Source organism: Carassius gibelio, chromosome A8 (genome assembly GCF_023724105.1).
Source record: "Carassius gibelio isolate Cgi1373 ecotype wild population from Czech Republic chromosome A8, carGib1.2-hapl.c, whole genome shotgun sequence".
NCBI classification, from domain to species: domain Eukaryota; kingdom Metazoa; phylum Chordata; class Actinopteri; order Cypriniformes; family Cyprinidae; genus Carassius; species Carassius gibelio.
The window spans coordinates 23,121,841-23,142,578 of record NC_068378.1 but is presented as its reverse complement, the minus strand read 5'-3'; the positions used below and the strand labels follow the sequence as shown (position 1 = coordinate 23,142,578).

The window sequence follows — 20,738 nt, the reverse complement described above, 5'->3', positions numbered from 1 at the left end:
TCTTATTTTACATTAAAGGCTTGTTTTTAGATCAGCATCTTTTTGGCTTTGTTTATACAAGGTGTTTCCATTTTAGGTTGAGATGAAAAGGGAAGTAAAATTAACTGAGGAAAACCAGGTTTGAATATCAGAGAGAATACGTTCCAGTTCTAAGCAAACAATTGTGCTTATATGAATACGAGTACTAGTTTAAAGCCAAAGTGAGAATGAGAAGCAGTTCAGGTCAGTACTCAAACTCAGTTTTAGCACTAGTCAGTGTACTAGTTCAAAGTCAGCACAAGTACTAGTATAAGTGCTAAGTCAAAGTCAGAGATGCTGTTAGAATGTGTGATGGTCCAAAGTCAGTTTTTTTATTATGTGTACCAGGGAAAAGTCAATATTAGAGCTAGGCATAGTAATTAAAGGTAATTTCTAGTGCTAGTATGAGTGATAGTGATGCATCAAATTGAATTTACATAAACACCAAAAGCCCAAAACTAAAGTTTTCATTTAACCAAAGACTGACACCAAAACTAAGTTTATTTATTAATCAGTTACAAATATATTTAATAATCAACGCTCAAAAAAAATTATATATTGACATTTAATTATATTAACATTTAAATTGCACATAATATTTTATCATCTGCATTTGTGATAAATCCCCAAACACAATCTTGAACTTTGCACTACATAAAGACTATGGAGCAGAGAAATGTTCTTTAAATTACAGGGTCAAATTCCTGTGTTCAAGCAATGCTATCCCTTAAAATTTATCACTCAGCACTTATAATGATTTTTTACAATCAGCTGGAACTAGAGGTTCATCATTTTAATAGCAGGTTTTTTTGGGGGTACCTGCATGCTATGAAATAATAATTTGTTCCTATGTTAATAACAAATGGCAAACAGAGTGGGATCTATTTATAATGGACAAACTCCTTGAAATTAGCCCCAATGTTGGAAAAATACATTTCTATCAATTTTCCAACCAATGGGATCGAATTGTTATATACCTGCCATAGAAAAGGTCATTCCAGGATGAAACACAAGTTTTAATACTAGGAGAAGATCCTCCAACATGCTCTCAATGCGAAATCCTTTATCCCTAGAGCATGTTTTATTAGACTCTGCTGGTTTTAACCCTGTGAACTCTTTTAAAGAGATTTTTAACAGAGTTTAGCCAATTAAATTTTTTAGAGTTTTTATAAAATAAATTGAAGGAAAAAAATATATAATTTAGTCATTATTTTTCCTTTCCATGAAAATAGACACATAAGTTGTCTAGCATTAAACAAGTATATCAACTTTTTAATGTCATAATTATTTTTGTTCTCAAATTTGTTGTTAAATATACTGTAAGGATTTAAAATATAGTTGTAATATTGTAATAACTTGTTTTTTATATTCAATATTTAATTTAGTGTATCTTTTTAACAAAATGCTTCTCTCTAGAGTGCTTTTTCTAGCGGACAAACAAGCGATATGAACACTGAATGTGTGACATTAATACTATGTGATATTGTTTACAAGCTTTTAAATGAACATCTTTCTGCAGCTGAAACGCTGATTAAGCGATTACATGGGATATGATACATTTCAGTAATTCGTACTGTTTATTTCAACATTTTTGGAATATTTATATTAAATCAGAGTCAGGATAGGTACTAGAAAATGTGATTATTTAAAATTGTTTGTTTTATGTGTACTAGTTCAAAGTCAGATCAAAAACTACTTAGTTTAGTGCAAGTTAGTTCTTGGGCTAATAGGTGTACTACTTCAAGGACATTTCCAGTGCTAGTATGAGTACTAGTTTAAAGTCAGAACATTTATGTGAAGTCAAGATTAGTACTAGAACTACAACACAACCAGATCTAGCCTTGGTATAAGTACTAGTTTAAATTCAGAGCTTGCCATGTTTAAATCCAGTACTAATATGAGTACTTGTTCAAAGTCAGTTCTGAGTATGAGAGGTAAAATCAGGATTAGTAGAATATGTGATGTTTCAAAACCTGTTTTGTAGGTATACTAATTCAGGTCATTTCTAGAGCTAGTGTGAGTACTTGTTCAAAGTCAGGACTAGTACTAAAATTAGCATCAGGATTAGTGCAGAGCCCGATCTAATGCTAGATCTTGCAATATGTAAGTCCAGTACTAGTTCAAAGTCTTAATATTAGTGCAAGAATGAGTACTACATTAAAGTCTACTCTGGAGCAAAGATACTTGAGGTACTACAAAACAGTATTAGTTCTAATACACTACTAGTTTTAGTATCTAGAATGTAGTACTAGTTGAAACTCTTAATATTATTAGGTCTTTAAGTCAATATTATGACAGTACGGGATGAGCACAGATTTGTTCTAATGTTGTAGATCAAAGATAGTTTTAGTTATGTGTTATAGCTCAGCTCAGTGCTACTACTGTATATGCGTCTAGTATGAGTACAAGTTCCTTATCAGTATTTATAGCTACTTGTAGTATGACACTGGTTTAAAGTTGTTTTTGAAGTCAGTACTTAAAAAGTATGAGTAGTAGATCAAAGTTTTATTCGTCACATGGATCTGGAACAATAGCAGCATGATGTTTTCATTCAACATGTTTCACATGTTGGGCCAAGATTTCCCACTTGGGAGGAGATCAAGCCTAGTGTTCTGGTGCAATATGTGCTTTCAGCAGATATTTCTCATACATGTTCAAACTAGTCCACACACCACAGTACTACTTTCAACTAGATTCCAGGTGGAGTGTGTTATCACAACCGTTAACTCAATATAGCCATTCTTCAGCATGAGGCATCGCAGCTCAGACACCCTGACCGACTACACGCTAAATACCTCGCTGAAGCATTCCAGCTTCATTTAAGATCATTGATTTTCTTTAGCACTCTTTCTTCATGGCCCAGTTGTATTTGTGCTTTTGAATACTGTCCCTCAGAGGGAGGCTTGTTTATTTGATGTGGGATGGATTTGATTGTTTTAGGACCCCTGGGGACGAGAGGACTTGGATGAGATCTGTAGAGCTGGCACGGCTGTCCACAGCTTTTGCTCCACGTCGGTTTGAAGGCATAATCCTTCATTTCAGCAGCGCCACTTTACTTTGATAAATTCAGGGATGGAACTTTGATAACGTTATCACACGCAATATTCATAAGGACTGCCATGAAAGACCAGCTGTGTTTCAGATCAAGAAAATGGTTGTAAACATATCTTAAATCTCTGGTGACTGGAAATTTCTAAAAGGAGGACGAGCTTTTTAGCGCAGGAAATTGCATGGACTGAGTAATCAAGGAACTGAGGCCTCACAGGGATACAATATTAATGAAATTGAGGATTTTGTAGAATTTAGGGATAATCTAAATCCTGGAAATGTATTCTGTGCACATCCATGTTCAGTTTTATTAAAGGGGTCATCAGATGCTACATGCACTTTTACAAATTGTTTGAACTGAAATGTGGGTTGCCAGTGTGCACAACCACCCTATAATGATAAAAATCCACCCAGTGTTTTTATTTATTTATTTTGTATCTCATTAAATAATTTCCCTTTTCTCAAATTGAGCTGATCTCATGTGCCTGTCACACAGACAGTCCCCTCCCATGATAGTTTGATTGACAGTAGGGTTTCAGCACAGACTGGACTGGCGTCTTACCTTAGACCCGCCCTGAGTGACTGTCATCAGTCCACCATTGGACAGATGTAGACCAGTGTTGGGCAAGCTACTTGGAAAATGTAGTGAGCTAAGCTACCAGTTACTCTACAGTAAATGAAGCTTCACTACACTGAAGCTACCCCCCTGGGAAATGTAGTAAGCTACGCTACATCAACAGTAGCTTGCTACATCTAAGCTACTTTTAAAATTACATTTTTATGTTGAACACGTTTTATTACAAGTCAATGCTATCTCGGTGCTCAAAACTGTCAGTCAAACAGATAGGCAGGTGTAATTGTTTAGTTTAATAGTTTTTTGTGTTCCTTATCAATTTGGCAACAAAAACAATCAAAATACATGTAATTAACAATGTGCGCACAAGTATGTGTATGCACCTGTTGCATGGGCATGCTTAATATACTGAAGGACTTTGAAGAACAAAATGCAAGACCTCCAAACAGTACAAAAAAATGGGGAGGCTGGACCCTGATAATTTTTACAAGCAGCATCTGAAAACATATTTTCTCTCTGTTATCTCGGTCAGTGTCATGTACTTGTCGAGGTACGGCCACGGCGACTCACTCCTCGGGATTAACTGTTCTCCGACCTCATCCTATGCCATCATTTCATCAAATAATTTTTTGCGTGACTGGCCAAGGAGTGGTACCATCCGGAGCAGAAGGTGGCGGTAATGCATCATAAATATGGTTGGTTGCTATCCACCGTAAACACGAACAAGATGAAGTAGCGCCGTCGCGTCACTACTGATCCAGGATCAGCGATCTTCGCAGTTGTTTTTCCCGATTTGAGTTTGAGCTTCAGAAATGCTTGCGAAAATGTAGCTTGTGTGGAAGCTACAGCACTACTTGGTAAAAAAAAAAAGAGCTTCGCTACTGAAAAGCTATTTGATTCAGAAAGCAGCGAAGCTACGACCAAGCTACTGAGAAATGTAGTTAAACTAGTAGCTTCGCTGCTTGTAGCGACGCTACTGCCCAACACTGATGTAGACAACAATGATTCCTAAGCGATTGAGGTGTTCTGTTGTTGGATGTAACACTAAACATAGCAGTCATCATTTACTCCTGACATGTTAGCAGCTAAAGACACTGTGGATTACATTTGTTTTTGAAAGGAATGCACCCTTGGTCTACCTAAATGCGTATATGTTCATGCAAATCGTTCATGGTCCAGCTTCACCTACAGAATAAGTGAGTGTAAGGTTTTTTTTAATGAATCTTTGCAAATGGCCTTTCCTAATAATGTGCTAATTAGCAAGTTTCACAATGAATGTGGCTAAAGTAAACAGTCCCTCAGAGAGCGGCTCGGAAGAGAGGGGCGGGGTCAGCAGAGCTCATTTGCTTTTAAAGGAAAATGCTACAAAACAGCTTGCTCTGAAAAGAGCTGTTTTTGACAGGGTAAAAAGGGTGTTGTTTTACACTACCATTGATTAATTTTAACCAAATTATTTTACAGACTTTTCGTTAAGTAAAAGAATCATATCAACTTGGGTATCCGATGACCCCTTTAAAAGAGTAGCAAAAATGATAATTTGCTGGAGATTTACCCACCATCAGGCCATCCAATATGTAGATGAGTTAGTTTCTTCATCTGAACTGATTTGGAGAAATGTAACATTAGTAATTTAGGGTTTACATAACTTGTTCATTAATGGATCCTCTGCAGTAAATGGGTGCCATAAGAATAATATTCCGAACAGCTGATAAAATCAACAATCCACACGACTCCAGCCCATCAATGAATGTTTTGTGAAGTGAAACGCTGTATGCTTATAAGAACAAAAAATTATCATAAGGATGTTTTTAACAACAACCATTGTTTTCAGCTAAAATATAAGACTTCACCCATAACATTGCTTTCCTCAGTGAAAACGTTTATTGAAATCAGGAGAGAAATATTCACAGAGTGTAAACCGTTATAAACAAATGTTTTCAACAGTGGACAACAGGAGATTGTCTTTCACTGGAGGAAGAGTTATCATGGATTTTTTTTTTTTTTATGAACTATTCCTTTAAGTATTAACTAAGTGTTAATTCCTGCGGAGAAGTGAAAATAGAAACTGAAATTTATTCTGTTATTGACTCATAGTTATATAGAATAAAATGAATATGGATAATATAACTGTTTGGAAGAATATGATGAGAAATGTTTCAGTTCATATTGACCTTGGTATCCTGGAGTTTGAAATCTTTTCTGAATCCCTAGATGCTTTGTGAGATAATGAGGGTATTATTTCAGTAGAAACATCTAAGACGCTAAAAATCAGGTCTCCATTTCAACTCATTTGTCATTATTCTTTCCTGGTGTGCAGACAAGACGCAACCATCTTCTGATTGTCTGATGCTCCACATCCTCATTGACCTGTTTTGTTCCCATCACCCTCTGAACGCTGGTTGATCTGCATCTGAAGCACAGGAACAGCAGGGGTTTATGGAATTGTACATGGATCTACAGAGCAAACAAGGAAACTGAAAGCGAGAGCCTCAGTGCATCCACATGTCTGATGTAGCTCTCTTTGAGTTGTATGATGATTTGGTTCTACGACGTGAAGATAATGAAGTGTGCAGTGAATCAAGGCAGGCTGCTTACTGAAACATGCATGCCATAATCTCAAATCCACTTTCATACACAAATCCATATTTTATGTGGAATATAAAGGTTGGGTGGTTATTTTGTGATGCCTGTTGGATTTGTAGTAACAAAAATCATTTGTAAAAGTCCATTAAAAGACAAAATGGGGTAATATTACAGACATTACATTAAATACAAATTGTCCTTTTCCTAATTTATTCCTCTTATTTATTCCTCTTTTTTTTAAAGAATATATCAATGTTTTTTTTTAGCATTGGAGACTATCTAAACAAATATAAAGAGCATTTAGAATATATATATATATATATATATATATATATATATATATATATATATATATATATATATATATATATATATATATATATATATTATTTTATTTTATTTTTATTTTTTTTATTTTTTTAACCAGTAATAACCTTTGGCCTGTAGCTTGAAATAGTTATAAAATTTTGATATGATTTATTCTGTGATGCATTGCCTGGTGGCAAAAAAAAAAAAAAAACATACTGTACTTTTCTAAACAATTGTTTGTGTTTTGTACATAAGTTGAAAATTAATTGTTGTGGTTTGTTGTGCAATGATTTATTTTTGATGATTTTTTTAATGAAACTATTACTCCATCAATACTGAATTTAACATTTATTTCATGTTACAGTCTAAAAGACAGAGTTGTTTAAAAAAAAATAATAATAAAAACTTCTGTGTTTTATGTTTATAGCCCGGATAGTGAAAAGTAAGCAGTGGTGTGAGATGTCCCCGTGTTCAGAGGGTGAGATCTGCGGACTTCTGTTCAATCGCTCCGGATGGACCTGCACCAAAGGCGGCGGCCGTATTAAAACCGTCACAGTGAGACACAATCTAAATATCTGTACAAATTTAATTTATTCACTTAGTTGACGCAATGTTGCATCATTCACACCACCTGTGTTTCAGCTCATGGGATAACACGTTCTAATGACTTACATTAACTGACATAATTTCTTTATATAATGCTTAGCGGATTATTAGTTAATGAGCATTCATATAGACACTGTAGAAAAATCATTAGACATCTTAAACATTCATATATACATATTTTTATGTATTTTACATCAGCAGCTGATCTGTTTAGCAGTATGTGATGTTGTTGTTCATTATGTATTAATGCAAGTTATTATGCAAGGGTTAATGTAGTGTCCGTCTATCATTATTTCGAAATAAACCCTGACGGGGTGATCAGGACCGCAAAGCAACATGTAGGGGGTCTTATATTACCCTGAACGCGTTTATTTTGTGATAATTACCTTCTGACTGTATGGTATTTAATGTAAATGTACATTAGTTTTGTAATTATTTTTTTATGAGAGAAGAAAGACTCCTCAGAGTGATGTGAAAGACAGAGTAAACTGGTTGCCTGGGATAACAGTCAATTATGGTTAAATAGTTTTTATGGTAAAATATTTGATAGCAGGATGCATCAACTGACTAATCAGACCAATGAAGGAGCAGTGTACTAAAACATAATGCATCTCTTTTGGCACAGGTTAACTCCACCCATCTTTTCTCAGATGTTTTACTTTTACTTTGTATGAATAGCATCTATAACTATTTGTGTTTAGTGTAAATATGACTCTTGGTGCGAACAGTATTTACCACTCTGTACACTCAGTATATATAGCATATAACTTTTTATGTACATTACTGTCAGTTCAAATTTTTTTCAATTTTTTTGGGTCAGTAACAGTTTTTTTCCACCTTTCTTTTATTAAAACCTTTTTGTCTTCAATTCTTTAACAAAATTGGGTAAAAATTTGTTGATCAATACCACATTAGCACTGGAGATTTTGTCAAGAATTATCTACAAACATAAAGCACATTATTAATTTAATCGTTGTTACAAATTTTTTATATAAATGTTGTTCTTTTGGATTTCTTTTGAATCTTTTTTCATAAGAGTCCTGATAAAAAATGGTTTCCACATTTATAATAAACAGTACAACTGTTTCCATCATCCATAATAATAAGAAATGTTTCTTGAGCAGCAAAATCAGCATATTAGAATGATTTCTGAAGGATCATGTGGCTCTAAAAGCTGGAGTAATGATGCAGAAAATTCAGTTTTGCATCACTGGAATAAATTACATTTTACAATATATTCAATACATATTTGCATTTGTAATATTATTTCACAGTTACAGTTTAGTGTTTTTACTGTAATTTTGATCAAATAAATGCTGCCATGGTCTTCTAAAACAACAACAACAACAACAACAAAATATATATATACATATAATGTATATATATACATATATATACACACACATTTTCTTTATTATATATATATATATATATATATATAAATATATATTTATATATATATATTTTTATATATATATATATATATATATATATATATATATATATATATATATATATATATATATATATATATATATATATATAAGAAATAGCCAGTGTTTGTATTATCAGGAATTTCAGAAGGAAGTTTGCATATAACAGTTGAGCCAGTGGTTTTATTTTGTGCATTCGCCATGTGAATAAGAATTCGAATTTAGATTCAAATTGGAGCAAAAAGTGTAGTAGACAAAATCACCTTATTTAAAAGTTCATCCTGAAAGGCTCCTATTTGTGTGAGTGGCTGCACTGGAGATCCATTGAGCCCAGTGATGTGAATCTTTGTTTGTAATTCGTTGCCTTTTACAGGCATAAGTGCAGAGCTCAGGGGGTGTTTGGGTCATAATGCCCCTGCAGGCTCCTGCCCCATAATTTCTTGAGTCATTCTGTTTTTTTGTGTGTTTTTTTAAGGTTACTACTGCACAAAATAACAAAGAGCAATTATGCTGAATTAGAGGGTGTTTTCAGAAAGAAAGAAAAAATGGATATAGAGGAAACGAGTCTGAATATTAAACAAGTGTGATTCTGCTCAGGTTAGAGGGGTTATGCCATTCAGACAGAGTTGCTGAAATCATTCATGCGTTATTCAGAGGGCTCGAGTTTTCATGGCTTTGTGCATATTTATGACTTTATTTGCAACATTTACATGCATGCCTTTGCTTTTATTTGTTTTTGCGTGAAAACAACATATGCCCTTTTTACTTTTATTGTGCAAGATTCATCAGTGCACATCAGGGTTATTATATTTAACTAAAATAAAATAAATATTACCTTTTAAATGTTATTCAACTAGTTGCTTAGACAGCATTCTTCATTTTAATATAGTTTAACTTGACGTACCAAAATAACAATGAAATAATAAAATAAAAATTCATAAGACAATATATTAAAAAGAATAAAAACTAATAAAAAATAAACAAAATACTAATTAAATCTAGATGAATAGATGACAGTTTGAACCAATGTGGGCATGGTGGTGGCTCTAAGCTTCATCGATCATTCATGTTTTGTGCAGAGGAACAAAATGCCTAGATTTCTTTGACGAATCAATGCTGGTCAAAACGTTCACTACACTGCCTCTGAATGTCCAAATGAGACAAATGCGATACCTCAGTCTCGATTCGATGCCTCTTTGAGGGTTAACATTTCGAGAAGCGAAAAGCTGCATGTTTGTAATAAACAAATCCATCAAAGGCATTATAACTGTAAACTGTCACTTCTGGCAAAAATGCAAGTCCATAATTCATAATAACTCTTCCACCACTGTTTTCACTTGTAAATAGTGCTTGATCTGTGCATATTTCTCTCCTGATGCAGACAAGATGACTTTTTCACTAGTGAAGCAATATTATTGATGGAGGACCCGTATATTAACCTTATTTCACCTGGGATTTAGACTCATCCTCGTGCACTCATTGCTTATTTGGGAAATATTATTTTTTTATGTGTGTACATATTCTGCACGTTTTTTATCAAGCACCTCATGAAGTGGAAATATTTTACACAAAAGTTTGATTTGCTGTAGCAATCTTAACAACAACAAGTATCATTTTTGCTGCTGTGTTATCAAGGTAACAGTCTTGTTCATAATACAGTGGCAGGGACGTATGCCATGTATTGTTTTTCAATATCTACTTATAAGTCTTACTTGAAGTGCTCTGCCCTTGGAAATGAGAAGAGATGCTCACTTTCCGATAGAATTCGTCCCTCCATCTTTCTTACCATCCTTCTTGTGTGTGTGTGTCTGTCTGTCTGCCTGCTCACTAGCACTTGTGCATTGGTTAGTGTGTTTATGTGGTTGTGTAGGCATGTGTGTGTGTCTACTCTGCGTGTGTCTGTGCCCGCAGCCTTGTGTCTCTCAGCCTGGAGCAGCTGCCGCAGATTTCATGCCCCTGTTTCCTGCACCGTATAATCTAGTCTGACAGCAGAGAGGAGTTTGCATGGGAGTCGTTTACTTACATGAGTGTGTGTGGAGTTGAAATGTGTCTCTGTGTATGTGGAGATGTTTACTTCTGTGCGTGATTATGGATAAGTGTCCATTTGTGTGTGATTGCATTTAGAGTGTGTTTGTTTATGAGAGAAAGAGAGCGAGAGAGTGTATCCTTTCAAAATGCCTCTTTTTACAGTAGACTGGATGCTACTGTGTTACGGTGTCAGGAAAGGTAGTTTTCGGCAGATTTGTGACAGCTATTCTTAGGAGCAATATAGATATGCTTCTGTGAGGTCTAGCAGGAAATTAGTTAGATTGTATGATTACAAAGTGAAGGAGATGGTTCATAAATCAGTGGATGTGGAATAAAGAAGGTTGTACGTCCTTACAAAACCGTGAAAGAGGAAATTTAGTTGCAATTGCTGACCTATATGGGTTTTTCAATGGCTAATGGTGATCTAGATAGCAGGGCAGTCGGTGTAATGCTGACATGTTCATGTTTTAACCCTATACAGCCTACATAGTATCATATTTAATATGGGAATTGATAAGGCTTCAACATGATCAAAACTTAGCTAAAAACCGGTTGTACATGTACTACTGTAGTATGTCATCTGTCATCTGATTCATTGTTTGTAAAAGGCCTGTTAGTATCATTTAAAAATTATAATAGTTAATAGTACACGTTTTTTTTTTTGCTATGATTTTTGCAATAACCTGAATCCATATATTATTTTTAGGAAAATTATTTTAAAATGTGAGTATCAAATATGAAACATCATATTTGCTATTGAGGCTTTTATCAGACTTTTTTAAATCAATAATAATTGCATTGTATCATGTTACATTTTTTAAAGGACACATTTTTTTTATGTATTCTGCTATACTTTTATAAAATTTCATTGATTTACATTACATGCTATAAGAATTTAATCTTAAATTAAATATAAAGTAACATCACAAATTTCATATTTTTGCTCAGTTGGGCTTTTTCTATCATATCATATTATGAGCCATAACGTCTTGATGTACAAACTGCTATACAAAATATAAAACACATATCCAAACTGTTTTTATTCCCCTTACTGTTATTTGATATATCAGGCCATACAAGGTTAATGATATGCACATATTGGCAATAATCAAATAAACAAAATATCATTCATATGTACATCAATATTCATTTTACACAAAACAGTCTTCAATAGTGTGGTCAGAACCCTGTCAAGGGGTCTTGTATCAGCCTAAAGGGGTTTATTTTGTGCTGAAGATCAGCTGACTGTAGGTTATTTAATTTATTACATGCCTGCTTACAATTTGAATAAATAAGGGCGCATGAAATATTGACTTGAGATTTATTATTTTATTATGTGAGAAGAAAAAGACCATGCAGTGGTTTGAGAAAAATGAAACTAGCACAGCTATGTAGCAAAAAGGGTTGCTTTTAATATCTGGAGAAAGCTATCCATTAGCATTGCCATTGATCTCAATGGCAGCTTCGCGGCTAAAATACAAGTCTATTTCATAGTTTTACGAGCTTTCCAAAAAGAAGTGAAAAGTGAAATTGCTGTGAGTGGGACTGAATCTGTACATGTTGCAGTTTGTAACAACGCTGCCTTGTGATTGTGTAATAAAGTTGCTGTATTCATGCAAATATTGACTGAATAGAAAATATGTCATGGAGTAGCAAAACCACAGCAACAGACAGAGCAGAAAGCTGTGCAGTGTTTCGTAGGCTCGAGTCCAGAAAATGTGTGCAAATGGATTGTGTGTATGCCTTTTAAATGTGCGTTCACATGCTTTGCACCTGCAACTTCCCTATATTCAGCCCTCCCCGCGTGCAGGGGATTCAGACAGAGCCAGGTTCTGACCCACTAATGGAGTTAGCATATGCAGAACGCTGAATCCCTGCCAGACATTAATACAGATCGCTCACAAGTGCCCCTAAACACGCTGGCCATTTGTCTTCACTAGTGAACTGCTGAAAGGTTCAAATTTGCCATAGTCTCGAGAGCCCACTGCTTTGGCATGTAATGCGCTGTGGAGATATTCACAGAGATGGGTATGAATAGGAAACTAAGAGAATGAGAGTGCGAATACTTGGCGAAGCTGAGGAGAAGGGCTTGAGAGTGGGTGGGCCGCTTATGAACTCTGTCCGGTTACAAACCACTGAGTCATGCTGTCATGTCATTTATAGTGCCTGTGAAAACATAATGCTCTTGCAGGAAACAGGAAGTTCCCAAGGAAGAGTCATTAGAGGGCCTTAATGGATGTTTTCTCAACATGTAGTTTTCTCTGTCAGCTTTTATTTAGCTTCTCTGCATGAGAGTGGATTTGGTCAAAGCAAAAAAACTAAAAAAATTTAGTTAAAATGCAATTAAAATTAAACCGGTTTACTTTATTAAAGGAAGTTCACCCAAAAATTAAAACTACTCACCCTCTCGAAGAAGATGACCACTGACTGTCCACTGACTTCAATTGAATGGAGTGGGGGAAAACACATTTCTCAAAATATTTTCTTTTGTGTTTCATAGAAGGATGTAAGTCTTGCAGGTTTGGAATGACATGAGTAATAGTGACAATTTTCATACTTCAGATTAGTGGTCGTCCACCAAGGCCGATATATCGGCCAGTATTTGTAATTTTGCAAATATTGCCATTGCCGATAAGTTTTTCTGCTTGGCCGATGTGTTCAAGACTTTTATTTTGACAGCGCTGAGAACGGCAGTGCCTGAGCACAGTTCTGTCTAATATGGATAGAAGTCTCTAATAATCAGATAGAACGGTTAAACAAAGGAATTAATGTATACAAAAAGTATTATAAGGATTACTTTTATATTATTAGTAATTGGCAAACATTATAATACTTTCTCGTTTGCTGTCAGCATTAAGCAAATACGCATTTATATAATTTAAAGAAATCTTTGAATGACTAATGAACATTTAATATCACAAACCTTGCAAACGAATCCAGCTGTGAGATCTTGTGAAGTGTGCATTTTTATCCATTAATATTACAGAATAGAACATGATCAATATGAACCTTTAATGTTCAATTTAAATAAATGTAATTGCACAAATTATGTTGGCTACAATTTCTATTCATTTATTGTGAAATAACTCAAGCATGTCATTTTTTTTCTGTCCTATTATAAGCACTGTTCTGCCATTCCCAAAAGCATCAGTGGTTTCTTATGATACTTTTGGGAAACGGAGTGCTTGAATGTACTGTCAGAAGTGAGTGAACGATCTCTGTGATTGATTGGTTCTGTCTTGCAGCATTTGCGTGTGTTCAGATGAGCAGGAAACTAGTTCTGTCCTACACAGTTATTCGCTAGCACAGGTTGTTTGTCCAATTCAATACATATTGTACACATTAATTGTACATAAACAAAATCACTGGTAAAACAAAAACACATCTTAGTATCTGTATTTTTTTATTTGGGTATCGATACTTTTGATACTCACATCAGTATTTATTATATATCGATACTACTGGATTGATACGCCGATCCTTACTTTAAACTTTCAAACTTCAGGCTTTTTTAAACTTTCACATCAAAAAATGCTTTTTCAATCCAACATGTTATGAATCTATTTAAATTTCAGTTCGTTTGAATCAACTTAAGTTTAAATTTTAATTGCGATTGAACATTCCATTTGGTTTCTCAATTCAAATTCTATAATTTAACTGGAATTTAAAAGACATTCCCAGTTCAGTTTTCAATGTAGCACCACCCTGATAAGTAAAAAAAAACATGGTTTCTTAAAATGGTAATTTCTGCAAAATCCAGATAATTTGCAGTTTTCAGATGCTCATTCGAGGGGGTTTTCCTTGCTGCTGTTGCCTTAGGGCTTGTTCACGGAGGCATGATTTTCCTGTCCTTTTATCTTCTTTATTTTTCTGGTTTCTGTAATGCCGCTTTGAAGCAATTTGTGTTATTATAAGCCATACAGTTATATTGAAACAAATATACATAAAATTTTAGTCAAACACCAAAAAGAAACTGAATTCCCCTCCAAATGTAAACCTGTGCAAGTGCCTCTGTCTGTGATTTTTCCTTTTTGACGGCGTGTCTTTCTCTGTCGGTTTCTTCTGGGTAATAGCATTTCTCTGTCACTGCACAGTCGTCATTACTGAGAGAAAGGATGAATGAGATGTACAGAAGTAGGCAAAGAGCGATGCGGAGGTATAAGGCAATTGTTTTCAGCCAGGCGTTGTATTTAGAGAAGGGGCCGTCTCTGTGAGATCGGCTGGGACAGGGTCAGAACAAACACAGCGTCTCATCCACGAGCCGTCTCCTCCGCTCTGCCTGCTCGCTTTCCGCTCACGTCTGCCTCCGTTTGCGCACGCCAGCACTGTTAGAGGCCACTAAATATCTGACACACTGGAGAATTGGCAATCCTTTGAGAATCTGTACCCTTTTCAATCTCTCCGCTCTTCTTTTTATTGAATACATTTATGGAGCGGAGCTCGTGGCACAGCGGGTCGCCTGTTTTGATTCAGCTTTACCTCATCCGTGGGGAGGAGTGCATCCAAATTCAGCTCTGTGGGTCCTCAAAGGGTCCTGTGTAACACAGCGGTGTGTGCCTTTATTCATAATTGAGAGAAATACATTAGTTGAGTGCTAGAATGGGGTGTTTTTTGTAATTGAAGTGGCAAGGTGTTAGCAAAAAGGAAAACACCCTTACTCTCAGCGGAGTGATGCTTGGAAATCTATCCTTGTTATCTGCCATTGCAGGCTTTGATTTTGTAAAGCCTATAGTGTGGATGCAGTTTTATTTGATTCTTATGATATAATTATATACACAAACAACATGTTTTATTGTTAGCATGATTGTACTGCATTCGGCCCTTGAAATGAAAGGTTAATTCTTTATTTTGTTAATGGTATATATCTGCACCTGTTCAGTTGTGAGTAATCACTGAATAATTAACTGAAAACTCATGATTCTTTGTCAACAAACCTCAAACAGCACTTCAAAAAGTCACCAAAAAAAGAGTTTTACAAGCCAAACTGATGAGAGGCCATACTGTTTCTTTTTTTTTTTAAAGCATTGTGGTACTTGCTTGAGATGATGTGGCTGCAAAATTCTCCATAAGTCTTATAAATTGCTCTCCATAAATTATGACGATTGTTAGTGTCCTTAATGCAGTCTCAGGCATTTTTACAAGAACAAATGGTGTTTTAAATAAGACATGATTTGACCTTTAGGCGTTAGCATCATATAGAAAGCTATATTTTCTACCTCTTTTTATGAAGAAAACCTATTGTATGATTGAGGGGGAAAAAGACGTTGTTTTATGCAGGATTTTGAAGTAAGCATTATGAAAGTTCAATTGCTATTTGAATTATCTCTCTTCCGAGTTACCAAAATAGAAATTCACAGATCATTAATGTTAATCATTAAGACGTTTTTGTCTAGTGTTCCAGGAAAAATAATAAAGCAATAGTTCCCTCATGTTGTTCCAAACGAAGAAGAAAAAAGAAGATATTTTGAAGAAATGTTTGTAACCAGTTTTGGTTACCACTGATTTCCAGTTCTCATCACTGAGAAATTTCTCAAAATATCTTCTTTTGTCTTCAACAAAGAAAGAAAGTCATGCTGATTTGAAATCACAAGGGTGGGTAATTATGACAGAATTTTACATTTTCTGTGAACTGTCATGTTAATAAATGCCTAAAACTGGATACTTGTGACGCAAAACTGAATGAGGATATTTAAACTTGTTTGTATTTGAATATAACTTTATCTACTGCACTGACAGATCTGTTTCACTTCTTTAACACATAGAAAATCTGTCTGTGTTGGTAATGCAATGTATTTTGATTGTTATATTTGATATTCAAATGCTTTGAAAAGCCCCGAACACATCCATGCATTTAAAATATGTATTTGTTCCTCAAGGGGATTGTTATGAGTAATTGCCTTATCAAAGCTGCCTCTAATCAATATCAAAATGTTTTTTGTTTATTTCCGAGCAAAGAGAATGAGTGCAACACAACACTGGCAATTACATCTAAATCTCCCATTTCTGTTGGTTTAGCCGGTCGACAGATCCAGATTGCTTTGTAATGGTTTGAGAGAATTAAACGCACGTTTGGTTCTTAAAATTTTCTTAGCATAATGGTTTCTTGATTTCATAAAGCTCTCCCCCTCCGCCCCCTCTCCCTCTTGAAATGATTCTTTTATGTTTTGACCTCCTCTCTTTCCCGTCAGAAGCCCCTCTCAGCCAGTCGCCCCGTCACTTAGACCATGTTTAAGCCGTTTTCCATCTGAAGGATTGCCAGGGTTTCTTTGAACTATCATTTTTGCATCCCACATGCAGCGCTTCACGTTTCCCTGAGGAATATTTGGAGATGTTTCATGCAGGTCTATAAGGCCGTGATCATGGGATGTCTCATATTGTTCTCCTCCTACCGTTTTGGAAGACATATTAACATACAGTGAGGAGAGTCTACTCTAATCTGGGTAACCAAAAAGATGAAAAATGTATTTGAAACATCTTCCAGAAAAGGTGATTTCAATAATGCATTTGTAGTGATTGATATTTCAGAGAATTCAAATACCAAGAGATGAACGAATGCAGCTGGGAATGGAGTCTAAAACCTTCTTTATAGTTCATTCATGTATATAAATCTGTTAATTTATTAATTCCTTTATTCATTCTATTAACTATCTTTGTTGTGTGAGCCCTGCATCGAGCAGAGAACAAAAGAAATAAGGAAAGCCAGAGAATCATTCTCACTCCTTTGTGACCTGGACTCCCACAGGCGGCTTGAAAAGTGCATATCGCACCAGGGAATCTGCTTCTTTTTGAAATCAATTTTAATGAGATGCTTGATAAAGTCTGAGAAATGTCTCCTAACTATTCACTGACTTGCATTTAGCAGTCAAAAGCTACTCAATATCCGCTATCAAGTTCTTCCCTGTAGTTTGCCAGTGATTTATAATTGCTTTAATTGCTCTTCTTGCAGCTACTGTTGGAGATTAATAAATCCTTATATTCAAAATCCAACCGAGGCCAGTCGGAGGAATGGCCCTTGCCACCTCCTGCAAAAGGGCGCATATCGCTTTTATTTCGTAGCCGTGCCTGCTGTTACTGTGGAAATGGAGACTAATGTAAGTGTGTTAATGCATGTCTCCCACGGTTACAAAATCACTAATACAGCCGCACTCTTCCAAATGACATCCTTAGACCGTTTCACACAGCATATGTAAAGCAGAACTGCAGAGAAATTGAATTGCGGTGTCTTACATTGTGCTTTTACGTGGCATTAATAAACAGTGCATGTACTTTGAATGCACAATAGTATATCTGTGAAAGACAATAAATGAAATTAAAATGCTGCTCATTGATTTGCTGCTGAATTAGTGAGTGTCATGACATTCAGCCAAGTATGGTGACCCATACTCAGAATTCGTGCTCTGCATTTGACCCATCCGAAGTGCACACACACAGAGCAGTGAACACACACACATGCTGTGAACACACACCCGGAGCAGTGGGCAGCCATTTATGCTGCGGCGCCCGGGGAGCAGTTGGGGGTTCGATGCCTTGCTCAAGGGCACCTAAGTCATGGTATTGAGGGTGGACAGAGCACTGTACATTCACTCCCCCCACCCACAATTCCTGCCGGCCCGGGACTCGAACTCACAACCTTTTGATTGGGAGTCCGACTCTCTAACCATCAGGCCATAATAATATTAATTTGAACTGGCTATAGCCTCTTATGATGGGATCCAAATAGATGTGTGAAACAGGCCTTGTCATGTCAGTTATCTTGTTATGCTAGAGTGTACAGAATTATTTTTTTCATGAGTATGGTATGGGGTAGTTTTTAAAAGATAACAGAGCTGTATTTACTCTTTCTGAGAGTAAATAGCATTGTGTTAATAATATTGTTTCCGTTAAGAACTTTTTACCTCCTGTGACGCTAGCACCTGGAGCAGTAGCATCATTTGCACTAATGATAGCTAATCTGCTCAATTAGCAAAGTACACATTTGTAATCTGGGCCTCTCTGCTAGCAGGCAAGTTTACATATTCTTCATCTTCCTCTTGCAGACTAATGCCCCACGACATGGGGTGGTACACAATCCCCTCTGGTAACATGCTAACAGAGGAGCTGTTTCAGCCGATTGTTTGCAGACACAAGAAATGGCTCCTTCGTTCCACATCCCTCTCGCTTGCTCTCTAATGCACTCTCATTCTGCCTCCATCCTACTTTACCACAGGAGACCGCTTTCACCTTTTTAGCTCATTAATTAGCATGAAGAGTTAATAGTGCTTCCTACAATGGCTGCCTCAGCAGTTTTGCCTCAGAGTTGGTGTCACCAAATCAATATCAAGTCGGGCATAAAGCACTAGAGAAACTCAGTCGCAAGAAGCGGGCCATGGTTGCTTCTCTAAGTGATTTTTCTGTTAGAAGCAAGCCATCCCTACACCAGTATGCATAATACGGTCTGATTTTGTTTTCTGTTCTTGATGATTGTCGCATTAATTGTAAGAGAGTACGATATGGCACCAGTGAGATCAGATTTTTTTCACAACTGACAGCACTGACAAGGCATTTTACATCATCAATAGAGTGCAACATTTGTTTCACAAGTTAAAAAAAAATCAATTTATTTTCTCCATAGTGGAATTGATGTAAAAAATATGATATAAATATGCTTTTGTAAAAAGCATCAGCTCGCATTATTTAACCTTATTTTTTGAAATAATCCTTTTCAGCAGTGGATTTCCAGGTGAAAAACTACATTACCCATAATTCTGCAAAGAAACTCCATCATTCAGAGAATCAGGACCAACAAGTGGAGCCAAAAGAATGGCATACTACTCTTTTAGCATACTATTTATTGCATACTATATAGTAGGGAAGTATTTTGAACACAGCAATAGAGTCACTTTCCTTGCGCTCTCGAATGACTTTAATATTTTTATGCATTTTTTGTAATAGACTTAACATATATTGCTTCTGTATTAGTAGTTCTTTCCCTCATTAAACCATTAAGTTCACAATCTTTACGAATATTTTTTGTTTCAAATCAAAATTTGTAATGTTGTGATTTCACCTCGTAGCTGGTTGGTTTGGTTTATGGCTTATAAATCTCAGAAGAAGACTCAATGGGAAAATACTTTCTTCCAGCTTCTTCTCAAGGCTGCTGAAAAAGTGGACAGAGACTGTTGCACTCTATTGTATCAGCCATAGCGCCAAATTAGCATTTGTTGGCAGTCTAATGTAGCTGATGGGAAAAAGGGATTTTGTGGACAAACCAATGTAATTTCTTTCTTTATTATTTATTTAAGCTTCAGAACAAAATTATAAAGAGGAAAAACAACCAATGCAGAAAAATAAACTAAATGAACTGAAAAATACATAAAAGAAACAAGAAATTAAAAATTAAACCACTGTCGATTACAGGTATGTCACACCATGCTTTCAGAGTTATTCCCAAAGTTTGTCTTTGACTGCAAAACTGTGGTAAAAACCATATACAGTAGTGCACACTGAGCTTACATGATAACACTCTCAGAATTCCCCTCACATCTCCAGGAGAAAGAAGAATATGTCTAGGATCTTGAAGAAAAGAAATTGAAAAAAAAAAAATCAAGCTAGTTGCAGGATTGTCTTGTTTGTTTTCGCTGTTCTTGTTGTTTTCATTTAACAATGCAGCATGAGTGCTTAGCATTTAGATGACATGTTTGAGGAGAGGTGCAACAGATCAGATGCACTGCGTGAAGGGTTTCACAGATAGTGCCAGACTTCCAGGGCGGAGAGGCATACGGGCAGGCGGGCACTGGAAAAAACAGCTCTACCCGTAGAATCATGGGCACTGTCATCACCATTGTGAATGACACAGTGACGAGCCAATCAGCACGTGTGCCAACGAGTGGCTTAGAGACCCTTCTGCATGCCAATGAGTGTAGCCGATCCAAGAACCACGAGCTTGCCAATGAAGGACTCAAAGTCTTGAGGGGTTAAGAGGTTTTTATAAACATTGAATGAGCAAGTGGAAAGTTGGAAGTTTCTTCAACTTGATCTAAGAGAAAAGACTTCAAAAAAGCCCTGTGAAGTACAGAATACAGGGCTGGCTAATTTGAGGCACTTTGAGAGTATAAACCAGACAGCAGAGGACCTGAATTAACAACATTAGCAGAGTTGAT

At 35.8% G+C, this 20,738-nt stretch overlaps 1 protein-coding gene across 3 annotated transcripts in view; it reads left to right on the top strand.

Annotated features, from left to right (window-relative positions):
• Positions 1-20,738, top strand: part of LOC128018930 (chemokine-like protein TAFA-5) — a 43,545-nt gene that overhangs the window by 17,432 nt on the left and 5,375 nt on the right. For all 3 annotated transcript variants that reach the window (XM_052604817.1, XM_052604816.1, XM_052604818.1), the window contains exon 3: positions 6,960-7,087. In XM_052604817.1, coding sequence (XP_052460777.1) covers positions 6,960-7,087 — 128 coding nt within the window. The remainder of the gene's footprint in view (positions 1-6,959; positions 7,088-20,738) is intronic.